The sequence below is a fragment of the Priapulus caudatus genome, unplaced genomic scaffold (assembly GCF_000485595.1).
Source record: "Priapulus caudatus unplaced genomic scaffold, Priapulus_caudatus-5.0.1 Scaffold300, whole genome shotgun sequence".
Taxonomy (NCBI): Eukaryota; Metazoa; Priapulida; class Priapulimorpha; order Priapulimorphida; family Priapulidae; genus Priapulus; species Priapulus caudatus.
Genome location: NW_014577361.1, coordinates 222,000 through 235,177, shown reverse-complemented (window position 1 = coordinate 235,177; position 13,178 = coordinate 222,000). Strand labels below are relative to the sequence as shown.

General features: G+C 40.9%; 1 protein-coding gene across 1 annotated transcript; it reads left to right on the top strand.

Moving 5' to 3' along the window:
* The first annotated feature begins 1,077 nt into the window (after nt 1-1,077).
* Nucleotides 1,078-7,573, top strand: LOC106808732 (acyloxyacyl hydrolase-like). The gene is made up of 13 exons (XM_014811565.1): nt 1,078-1,083; nt 1,470-1,540; nt 1,836-1,884; nt 2,399-2,542; nt 2,926-2,995; nt 3,296-3,409; nt 4,198-4,234; nt 4,407-4,481; nt 4,809-4,884; nt 5,318-5,533; nt 5,811-5,913; nt 6,100-6,176; nt 6,564-7,573. Exons 1-13 carry the CDS (start codon nt 1,078-1,080, stop codon nt 6,690-6,692), a joined length of 1,167 nt encoding a protein of 388 aa, XP_014667051.1. The 3' UTR covers nt 6,693-7,573.
* Nucleotides 7,574-13,178: the final 5,605 nt, after the last annotated feature.

The window sequence follows — 13,178 nt, the reverse complement described above, 5'->3', positions numbered from 1 at the left end:
ATGATATACTATATATATCATATCCTAGTCTGTACTTATTGCGCGTTTAAATACAAAACAGCGGCGAATCTAGTTCATATATTCAAGCGGCTCACCAAAACTCAAAGATTCACGGAAATAATATGCACACAGTTCTGCAAACACCGCAACCATGAACACCGATCCGTTGCGCGCTTCCATCTAACACACCGATAGTAGCCATAAACCACTATCACTACCACTAACAATCAATTGCTAGGTGTATAAAACCAGTGTCAGTGCGCACTTCCGGCATTGAACCGTGGGCTTTTGCGCCATTGGCCATTAATAATATACATAATTTGTCTGCGGGCAACCTGCCGCACGCTGCACCCTTTCCACACCTATGGCCCGCCATATACTCTCGCCCAGGGCCTCCCCCGTACTACGTCCCTGAGTAACCCAAAACTAGTAGACCACAAAGCAGGCACCTATGCAAGTGTGATACTTCTGTGACGCTAAAGACATCTTATCGAAAGCAAAAGGAAAAAGCGAACATACCACAGAAAACCAGGGTCTACCTTAAATTAGAAGTCTATATCCCATTCCTCTTCACAGCTAGCTGTAAATCTTCCAATGCCCAGTTGCATCATTATGCAGATGTAGTTTCAGATGATTGTGTTACACAGACAACAAAAATCCGATCTTTTCAGAGAAACGCTAAACGTTCATCGGGATAGAGCAGCTGCATGGACTGTAAGCGATCTGTTTAAATAAAGTTGATCGCGTAAGTGAATAAATTTTATTATAACAGTCGCTGTAAATCATCTGTTGTAGCTAATATGAACTTGTGAAAAACCGACTTAAGTTGCAGCGTTTAAAAGGTTAGCATGTTAATCTTCTTGTAGAAACTCTGCATACCCGAAGTCGCAATATCCACGTTAGTGTCCGTATATGTATCTAATTTATTAATTCGTTACAGTATCTGAAATGGCATGACCTGGCTTGATGATGACGGCGATGGATTCAACACGATACAGTTATTACGTGTTACGTGATGATTACGTTTAAACATAACCTGCAGGTTTTCGCGTCATACTAACACAGTCGACACATGTAATGGCTGTGAAATAAAAGTACACTCATTAATTCGAGTCTCGCTGTTGTATGCTTTCTTCCTTCCCTTCTGCTCTCCCTCTCGTCACTCGCTTCTCCCGTCCTCGCTCCTTCCTCGCTTCTCTCTCCCTCCTCAGTCCCCTCATCTCCGTCTTCCGCTACCTCTCTCTCTCTCTGTCTCTTTCCTTTTCTCTCTGTTCGTCTTTGTCTCTGTGTCTTTGTCTCCTCTCTATCTCTTTTTCTTACTCTCTTTCGCTGTCTATCTATCTCTATCTCTCTCGCGCGCTCGCTCCTTTTCTCTCTTTCTCTCTCTCTCTCTCTCTCATTTTCTCTCTCTGGCTCTCTCTTTTTCTCGCGCCCCCTCTCTCTGTGTGTATATATATATATGCTTTTAGGCATTAAGGGGAACGGCATGGAGAGGTAGAGACTGCAGAGACGACCATGCTGATATATATGCAGGCACATGGTGAGTAGGTCTATGCTCTCATATTATAAACAGCTTATATATATTTAAATGTTATTATTATAAGCTAGCTATTACACGCTAAAAATGTTCACAATATTTATATATTTTACTTTACTTCTACATCTTACTCTTGATATCACGAATCAATGAATAGCATATGCCTCAAATTATAATATTAAAATAATTAATAAAAATAGATTAAATTTAAGCAATTAATATAGATTAAATCATTAATTGTAAATAGTATGTTACGAAATTACTGAAAATTTACTAACGTATCTGTTCTATTTACTAGGCCGGCAGATGGGGATAAATTTCAGGATTCAAACTGTAACGGGATACATGTATGTACCTATTGCCCTGCAGTTACAAACCATAAAATGCACAAAAAATATCTGAAGACCTTAAGTTCACTCTGTTGTTTATTCACTATATATCGTATTGCACGTAGATAAGCAACACATTGCAGGAGCATGATGAATCTCCATACCCGGTGGCTTTAAGATGTAAAGTACACTAGATCACCGCACAGGCTAACTGTTGGCAGTGCGACACCGTTAGATGGGAGAGTCCATTAGATAGCGATAAGCATGTTTTATATACAAATTGATGTATATATGTATTTCGTAAATACCTATTGAGAGAATCACCTATTTGCATAGAGTGATTGACGGGTAGCTCTATCCAATCAGTGTTGCGATGGGGGTTCTAAAAATGCTGCTTAGTAGGAAAGTGCCGCATTCTCGACAATTTTGCACGCGAGCGTGGAAACAACGTTTAAACTGGTCTAGGTTGACGGACATAGCAACAATATCCAAGCGGCGCGAGGGTATCTCTCTCACGCCTTGTTGATCACAGGGCACGAATCCGGATACGGGACAGTCCTACGAGAGGGAGTTATGCAGCGGAAGCCGGCCTATGGGGACCATCGTGATTGGTGATTCAGCAAGCGCACACTTCCACGCGCCCCCGGAGTGGTTCACTGTCAGGGATCTGTCTAAGGTAGGCACAGCTTGAATTGTCAGGGAACATTCTAAGGTAGGCACAGCTTGATCTGTCAGGGATCTGTCTAAAGTACGCACAGCTTGAACTGTCAGGGATCTGTCTAAGGTAGACACAGCTTGAACTGTCAGGGATCTGTCTACGGTAGGCACAGCTTGAGCAAATTCCAACGTAGAGAGTCGTAAAATTTCGTGGCTCAACTGAGTAATGGCGAAGGTAGAGAGGAATCGCTTTCCATCCTAGTCGCGTAAGATTCCTGGTGGTTTAGGCGAATAGCATAACAGGCTGAAGCAGTTGCCTTGCAGTTTCCACGCTTATTTGAAGGCGATGTTCATTATCGATACCGCGTAATGAAGAATTAGACTTGCCTTTTCCTTCATCAGGACATCCTGCAGAATCTGACAAATGTGATTGAAAACGAACTAGACTGGCCACATCTGTCCTATTTCACTGGTAGGTGTTGTGTTTCGTGATACGTCATGAAGTCTGTGTTGCGGCAAGAAAATACTGAACCAGTGTGCGTTTGCCTGTCGCTCTGCGTGAGATAAACACCCTCCTTGGTTATTGTTGCCAGGTGGGATAAGCTAGACTAGCCAATGTACGTTCTACACACGTGCACGCCTCTGCGACACTTTGTTGTTAAGCACTGTTTTTTAGAACGTCTAATCGCGACGCTGATTGGATAGATCTGCGTGTTAATCACTCCAGGTGGATCGGTCGATTACCTGATCATGTTAACTCATGTGATTTCAGGTTTTGAAAACATCAGCTGGCCAATCATTCACGGTACGACGCAATCGGTCTATAGCCGCATGCGGGAACGAAACCGCTGCAATCACCGCGATTACCAGAACCTCGCTGTTAACGGTGAGTATGTATGCGGTCAGATAGACGTGGTCAGATAGATGTGGTCGGATCGAAGAGGTCAGATCGATATGGTCAGATAGATGTGGTCAGATAGATGCGGTCAGATAGTTGTGGTCAGATAGATGTGGTTAGATAGATGCGGTCAGATAGATGTGATCAGATAGATGTGGGCAGATAGTTGTGGTCAGATAGATGTGAGCAGATAGATGCGGTCAGATAGATGTGGGCAGATAGATGCGGTCAGATAGTTGTGGTCAGATAGATGTGATTAGATAGATAGATCAGCACGCGTCGATAATTCTCGCCGTTTCAACACACCCTCAGTTGCTAACATAAATCTATTAACGAATATCCCACCCGGATATGGAACATAGAACTGTTTAGATTACTCTTCATGTTTCTGTCACGGATAGAGTAAATCCACGTATCTTAGGGGGCAGGAAGTTAGCCTGATTTCTTTTATATTTATTCATTCTTAATATTAGTATTATTTATAATCACATCAAGTTAATACCTACGAGGATTTTTTACCCAAAAAATGTCCAGAGTGACGTCGTGTCTCGCATTCTTGCCAAATTTTTGAGAAATTCGAGTCTCTGCAGACAGCAATCTAATACCTCAGCTACATATGTCCCCCAATGATGAATGAATCAGTGTGAAAATGCATAAAATCATACCTGTATCCACATGACGTCAGAATTTGTAATTATTATGTTGGTGTATTGATTAATCAAACATGCTCTTCACTTACTCACCGTATTTGAATGTAACTTTTATTGTTGTCACAGGTGCGAGTTCATTTGATTTATACAGTATTAGAGAAGCGTAAGTTTACATTTCTTGAGCATACGTGCGTGTCAAAGTTCCTATATGCTGCACAATAACATAGTAGATTGCATGAATTTCGCTTTACCTTTGGTATGCACTTGTATGTAGCTCTATTGAGCGAGAGCAGTGAAGCCATGCTGAATTATTTTAGAGTGGTATTCTTGTTTAGGCTGGCTAGGAACCCGAGGAACGACTACCCCGCGTTTGTCGCGATTGCGCTGGTCGGAAATGACGTGTGCAATCAGTAAGTGATCTAGCTATACATGTATGGTCCTTTCCACAGAGAGACGTTTGTCATAGGAATTAGTTTGGGCAGCTATAGATTCGTAAAGACCTAGGTATTATGATAATGTATTAGATTCTATTCCATGCTCTAAGTGCTCTCTATCGTTATCGTGGCATCACTAACGGTTAGAGCTAACAAAATCAGCCAGTTGGAATCCGTTCGCGTATTTCGCTCCATTGTGCGGTACATTACAAAACATGCAGGCATATACGCACTGATTACTGTGCGCATAAATAGCCGAAGATGTGTTTGTGTAAGTACATAATTACCTGGTATTGTTACCAGTTACCCCGACACACTGGCACACATGACGACACCAGAGCAGATGCGATACAACCTGCTGGACACACTCGTGTGGCTGGTATGTGTTATATAGGCGATGATGAATGCGCAGTATAGATTGAAGAAATTATCACATCAACATATTTATACAGCGCATATCAACATATACAACTGTATTAAGACAGATTTAAACATATATTCGTTAATACTCTGGTCAAAGGCGGTTTAATTGTTGATTTGGGCGTTGAGTAATTTCAAACTAAAGCTGATCCTGATCCGCCTGGTGAAATTGCCAGGCAACTCTACCCAGTTATAAATTATATAAGGCGGTCTAAAATACAATTCTTGGCACCGAGGTGTTACACATGCGACAACTTGGTGTGCACACGTGACCGACCTAGCGACAATATTCAAAGCGGCGTGCGGCTATTTCTCTCAGCGGGCTAGGAAATTATTACAGGGGATCTCAGCAGGAATTCTTATTACTATAGTTTGTTAATCCTATTTCGCAGGACAGCCACCTTCCAGCAGGTAGTCACGTGTTACTTGGTGGTTTAGCCGATGGGCGTGTCCTGTACGAGGCCCTGCATAATAGGGTACACCCTATTGGTTCACTGAGAGGTGACGTCAAGTACACTGATGTTTACAATTGGTTTAACTGTCTAGAGGTCACTCCATGCATGGGATGGATGAACACCAATGAAACAATGCGTGACCTCACCTCCAAGGTGGGATGATGAGATATATCGTAATCATAACTGAACAAGCCGTGTTTTCTTTCATAATTTTGCCGCACTGAATGTTTCACAGAACGCACATGTTTCATTTTAAATTGGGTCAATAAAATGATAATTTAATTATCAATAGATTAATTTTCAACACACGATATGAAGGCACGTGAATGAAATGTGCAGCTATAGATTCGCATATAGAATGCGCTACAGTCTTTGCATTCTAGTCGGTGAAAACGTGCTGTAAAGCTGATATGATGTCGTTTACTTTTAGAGAGCTGCGGAGTTGACGGAAGCTATCAAGCAGCTGGCTCTAGAATACACCAACACGTTCATAAATTTCGATGTGCATTTTCTTCCATGCCCGATGCAAGAAGGTGCGCGTGAGAGAATGAATTTTAAACGGAATCGTTTTGCGCTAGATCTTAAGCAACAATCAAGCTTGGCACATTTATCAATGGCATCTTAATTAACGTACGAAAGCAAGAGCTCTGAGAAAGCATTAACTTAAGAGGTTTTGTAATCATTATAGGCAGTATTGCTTGTATCGAATTTGTTTGTAGCAATCGATATCTGGGTAAAACAAGGGAGAGAGATCTGGGAGCTGATAGAACCAGCTGACGGTTTCCACCCAAACCAGGTGAGTCACGTGTTGAAGGAATGTTTGCAATTAATTACTTCTATAAGTCTATCGTCTCTCAACCGTTTTTCTGAAACGTCGGTACTTAGATTTCTCTAGCGCAGAGTATACACCGGTTTTTATGCACCCTAACAATTATTTAAGCATTTGTGATTCTTACGCTATGTTGTGTACAACTCGATTTTCATCAAATTACAATTAATGTTAGAAATTTACGCTAGTGTATTTAATTGATCAGACCAGGTGAAAAATGTTAATCCATAAATATCAACGAGTTCATTTATGTAATCGATTTAATTTAGGCATTATATGATGAAATATTATCAGATATTATCAAAACAAACGGTCATGATTTGATCTCTTTTTTTCTCTTCACGTCCATATCAGTTTGGGAACAAGCTGTTCGCAGATGTATTGTGGCGCCACCTCGAGTCTGAATTTCCCCACATTATTGGCCAGGAGAACCCTAACAATGATGTCATAGCCGCTACGTTTGGTGATCAGGGCGGTTACTAGCTGTAAGAAACCTATGCTAGGAAAACTACAAAACTAAACACATCTGTGTCATTTATTTATGGATCAGTTATGTATGCTACTGACGTAATGCTATATTGTAAAATTACAATAAAATGACTGTAATGGTGCCGCTCTTTAACGATAGACGTTTCTTGAAATAATAGGTAGGTTAAATATATATATTTAAAATCCTGCTACATGGGATTTAAGCACGTTAAAGACATGTTAATTCCTAAAGAAGCTTGAACTTCTGGTTTGTTTTCGGAGTTCAACGATGAGGAGTAGGGCGCCATTAATAGTGTATGGAATCAAACAGCTATTAATAGCTTATTGTATATAATTATAACGTTCATCGTTTTCACAAAGAACAGATCTGCTTGTTTCCTAAATGCTATAAATTATCATTAATATTATACTATTATTACTCGTTGTTGTGTAAGTGTTTTATGTGAAGAATTGCATTGACTCGTGTGTCAAGGCTATTCTCGCAGCTCGTGGTTCTCATTTGGGGGAGGAGGGCGATCACCAATTGTTCTTGCATATATTCTCGTTAAAATTTCACTTTGAATGCGGAAAAAGAAAACTATTAAGCGGTTTATTTCTGTTATCCGTATAGTTACTGTAAATGGTTGCTTTCTTGTGTGGGGAGCCCGCATCACTGGGAAATGCTGACCTCTGGAAGCCATTGGCTGGAAAAATCTATTCTTATACACATTGACACAGATGATTATAAGGGATGTCTGCAATGCATTGGCATTGATGGTATATGAGGAGAGACCAATGTAAGACCAATTTCTTGCTTTTAGGAGAAATATCTCTGGCATCTCCTGCATTAGGCTTCGGTATTTTGAAAAGTTATGTTGAAAAATAAATGCGAGCCTTTAAATATATACAGCCAGTAATTTACAAAATGAGATAAGATGAAAATAGAAACCTTGAAAGAATCATTAAATATACCATGCTCTTCATTTCATAATATACATAGAGTAAAAGAAACATGTGTATACATTTAGACAATGAACACTTTATTTACACTTAAATGTGATTACATCTAAGATAAAAGCGACAAAAAGTAACAATCATTGTCTCAATGGACATGTAATTTGCATGTAGTAAAATATTTATGTATAATATTGATATAAAACAATTACTTTATGGCGATTACATAACATTATCACGATATTGTACTATCCATACATCCATCTTATTCCGCGGCAATCTTATCATATAGGCTGATTAACAAACAAATCTCGGCCTATTGCGTAATCAATCACATTTAGGAAACGCAGGGGTAAAATATCGTACATGACCAGATAACAGCACTGAACATTACACTAACCTAATTACATTAACCTAATAGTCACCTATTATTATTCGACCTCGATTAACCTATTATCCTCCTGGAATGATTGACAGGTAGACCTACATCGTACCATTGCAATAGGGCCGTTCTACATACGCTTCTAAATCAAAAAAGTGTCATTAATCAACAATTTGGCGTTCATGCGTGAAAAACACGTGTGAAATTACTTTTACTAGCATGACAGGACCTAGTAACAACATCCAAGTAGGCGTTGTTATCCCGCGCAGACGGCCAGGTGAATTGAAATCTGAGTCATATTATTGTCATACACTATGTAGACATTTGTAACAGGTGATCAGACCATCAATATGCCGACGCATCAGATTATCTTCATGAATCGGGACGAATATATTATTATTATTATTATTATTATTTATATATATATATATATATGTGTGTGTGTGTGGGGGGGGTGTGGGGAGGGTGTATGCGTGTGTGCGTGCATGAGTTTGTGTGTGTGTATAAATTTATGTGTGTATGTGTTCGAGTGTGTGTGTGTGTGTCTGTGTGTGTGCGTGCGTGCGTGCGTGCGCGTGCGTGCGTGCGTGCGTGCGTGTGTGTGTATGTGTGTGTGTGCGTGTGCGTGCGTGCGTGCGTGCGCGTGCGTGCGCGCGTGCGTGCGTGCGTGCGCGTGTGTGTGTGTGTGCGTATATGTGTGTGTGTGCACGCGTGTGGGCCTGTGAGAATGTTTATTTATGTAACTCATAAAACGAGTTGCTAGCTTAATTAATTGAGAACTGCGCGACGAATTGACGGAGATTGTCTAAAGCCAAATCGGCTAGTATTGTGATTTCAATTTGGGCTGGGCAAAAATGCTTAAAACCATATACCCACGCGTGCGTGTTAGAAATCGAACATGCACTTTCTCGTACTTTTAAAATATTACCGTAATGCAACAGAATTATTTTCATCCGTCCTTTTGCACTTGTGTCTGTGCCGGATGTCTGTGTAATATAATTGTCGCAAGGTGGCGTAGCAGGGTGATAATTACGTAGTCCATCATTAGAGATCAGTGATGCCGTGTACCTGACACATGATACTTGGATGGGTGGGTACGAGACTTGGGGCGGAATTACTTTATCCTAAAAGAAAAGAAAAATAACTCATATGTACTCTGCATATAAATAAATAAATGAATCAAATAATTAAATAAAGAATTACACAATAGAATTACCGCTTGTTTGTAGTTGTTGGTAATGCATCTAGTAATGTTATAGTTAGATAACATGATTAAGACCATCGGACAGATGTGCCATTCAAATATGTATACATACTACAATACAATATGTAAATTGTGGTGCGAAAAGTACATGGCTATCTAGAAGGATTGAACCTTACTTTTCTCATAGCCGACTTCGAGGCCGTACTCATCGTGGTCATCGTCATGCCCATAGTCGTCATCGTGACCATATCCTCTGCCTTTGTCATAACCTCCTCTTCCTTTACTATGACCATCATCATGGCCATAACCTTCATCATGACCATAGTCATCGTGCCCGTACCCTCTTCCTTTGCCATACCCTTCTCTGCCTTTGCCATGACCATCATCATGGCCATAGTCATCATGTCCGTACCCTCGTCCTTTGCCATAACCTCCTCTGCCTTTGCCATAACCATCATCATGGCCATAGTCATCATGTCCGTACCCTCGTTCTTTGCCATAACCTGCTCTGCCTTCGCCATAACCATCGTCATGACCATAACCATCTCCATAGCTAATGTATTTCGTCTCTGTGTATCCAGTCTTCTTATTCAGGCCTACTCTAGATTTGTATTTCCTACTGCCTTTCGGATATGGAGGAAACTTATTGTCCATTATCCGTATAGACCTGTCTTGGCTATTACTGAAATACAGCTCGGTCTGTGGGCTTCCACCGTATCCTTGGGAATTAACCTGAAACCAATCAAAATCGACACAACCGTTGTTATTTTATGTTGGTATATCTAACGTTGCCTACTTGTCTACATGTTATTGCCAACAGTTTTTAAAATATTCGGGTTTAGAAATCTTTAAAACTGATCTTACGACCCGCGTTGTTTGCTAAAAACTAGGCGGCTTTACTCCGTATTATTTAAAAAATACAAGACTGACGTATTGAGTAGTGTCTTGGTTTTATTGTCAATCTATTTACCAGACGAATTAGACACGATAATGCCTATATTTATTATTATAAAGTAGTAATATTTTGGTCTATAAATTACTTACCTCTCGAATTAGTACAATTAGCAACATAAGAATAACGAGGGTCTTTGGATGATATCTAAAAATACACGTAAAGTAATCAGTAATGTAAATTACACGACACTTAGTGGGCATATCTGTATAGTATTATTGTACAATATGGTAGTATATTCACAATAACTTTACTTCATATAAATCCACGGAACTGACCTGTTAGCAAGATTCGTCATCGGAATTTATCGTCAATTATAATTACTCCCAATATTATCATGAAATCCGATAAACTCATTTTCATATCTTTTATTTTAGTTGAATGCATGATAGTGGCATACAAATCCAACTATGAAGATGTAACTGTGTGCCGAGGTAGCAATATTTCATTCATTGATCGCTCACCTACGCCGGCGATCTCTGCACACGCGATTCTCCTCAATGTGTAGAATCATTCTAGAACTTCTGTATATGCTCCCGATATCACAGCTTTTTCTGCCAACTTCTGCCCGGATAACGCAGCTTCTTCTGTTCGCTCCTGACATGACAACACAGCTTCTTATGCTAGCTTTTGCTCAGAGAACACAGATTCTTCTACCAGCGTCCATCCGGATATAACACAGATACTTCCGTTAGCTTCGGACCGGATAGCACGACCTTTTCTCTTAGCTTCCGTCCGGATTACAAGCTTCTTCTGCTAGCTTCTCTCCGGACAATACAACCTATTTTGCTATCTATCGTTCGGATAACACAACGACTTGTGCTAGCCTGTCCAGATGACACAGCTTCTTCTATCTTCCGCACATCGATACGATGCGCGCTGTCTTGCTCCGGCCACGCCGTCACCTACTCTCACCGCTCGCTTCCGTGACTGTACGCGAGATCGTACACAGCCGCAGGCAGCAGACTGAGCGGGCTGTCCGGCATGCTGCTGTTAACCCCCATCACCGATGCCTCCTCGCCTACTTTCGCATAAACGCCACTCGATTTTCTTCGGTAATTATTTAGGTTGGTCGATATAAATATCCGCTCATCCAGCAGACAAAGTGACGAGCCATTTAGGTTAGCACGAAATTGTTACGGTGTTTGAAGGTAAATTGCTGCGCAAACAACACCCGGCATGTAGTCGTTACAACTCACCGCGCTAGAAACCTATCGCACTTATTCAAGCTATTCTCTGTTCGCTTGCGCTGCCCTGAAAGTGTCGGGAACTTCATTCGCTTTCAGGGCAAAGGTAATTAGTTAGAGAGTTTGGGTAATTAGCTCAATTAGGCGTAGTTACGTCATATGGTTATAAAACTAGATTACGAACTCGTGAGCGCAGGTCCGTGATAGTTTTCTTAATAAATAGTTCTATACTCCCTGCAGAAGATCATCTCTGTGGGTAATTCGATTCGTAGAAATCTAATCATGTGAATATTTTTTCTATCTATCGAGAAATATTTCTTTGCCATTATAATATCATATATATATACATACATATTATTCATTACATACATTATCTATATCCCTTAGCGTAAGTTATCTCTTTTATTTGAATTATGAACAGCCCTGGTGACAAATTTCCCAGTTCCTCCATTCTTACTCTAATTCTATATTCATAATTTATCATTTATATATATATATATATATATATATATATATATATATATTAATCCTATTTCATGATCAATGCCACTGTGACAAAGCTTCCATGTCATGGCGAAAGAAGTTTCGTGGGTGGCGTTAGTGATTCACTGAACATCGTTGACGTTGTTAACGGTTCAAACGAAGCCCTAATCGGCGGCGTAACAAACAGCTGAGCAAAAAATGGCAGGCGATTCGGCCTAACTAACCGCCGCGTGCCGTCCGCCGCGTTGTCTGTTAGCAAGTCAATTGGTCGTCTCGTCGGTGTATTGGCGAAACGGTAGGTGGTCGCGCTGACGGGCGGACAAAAAGGAAGGTAGGGGGCAGGCATGAAGGTTGGCAGACAGATAGGCAAGCTGGCAAGCGGACATGTAAGGCAGGCAGGCGCGCAAACAGACGGCAGACAGACAGACAGACAGACAGACAGACAGACAGACAGACAGACAGACAGACAGACAGACAGACAGACAGACAGACAAGCAGGCAGGCAGGCAGACATACAGACAGACATACAGACAACAGACAGACAGACAGACAGACAGACAGACAGACAGACAGACAGACAGACAGACAGACATACAGACAGACATACAAACAAACAGACAGACAGACAGACGAACAAACAGACAGACAAACAAACAAACAAACAAACAAACAGATATACAGACAGACAGACAGACAGACAGACAGACAGACAGACAGACAGACAGACAGACAGACAGACAGACAGACAGGCAGACAGAAAAGCAGACAGGCAGACTGGCAGACAGACAGATAGACAGGCAGACAAGGAGGCAGACAGATAGACGGGCAAACAATAGGTGAGGCAGATAGCAGGCGGGTGGGGAGAGACAGGCTAAGCAGGGGCCTGCTGGGAGCGTAGATGCACGGTAACGAAAAGCCTGTACGCATGCGGAAACGCTACTGTTGATTCAGAAAATACCTCCGATCTACTGACGCAGAGGAGTGAATGTGGTAAAGCATTCAAACTATCATCACAAAGAACACAATTGACAACGCTGACCGAAATGTCACCAGGGCTTTAGGTTAATGATTGTGCAAACATTTTTTTCTATTCTTACTTGTTTAACAACGAATGCAATTTTATCTTTAGCGCTGCAGTCGTTAACCACATCACAACGTGTCATTATTTTACTCGCGTTTTAAACATAGGCTTTGCGGTTTGAGGTCAGACAAGTTATTTGCTTGCGGTGTGTCGCTTATGTCATTATGCTCAACGGCGAATAGTATATATATATATATATATATATATATATATATATATACTCTTACTACTACAACATCACCTAACTACCTATACTTT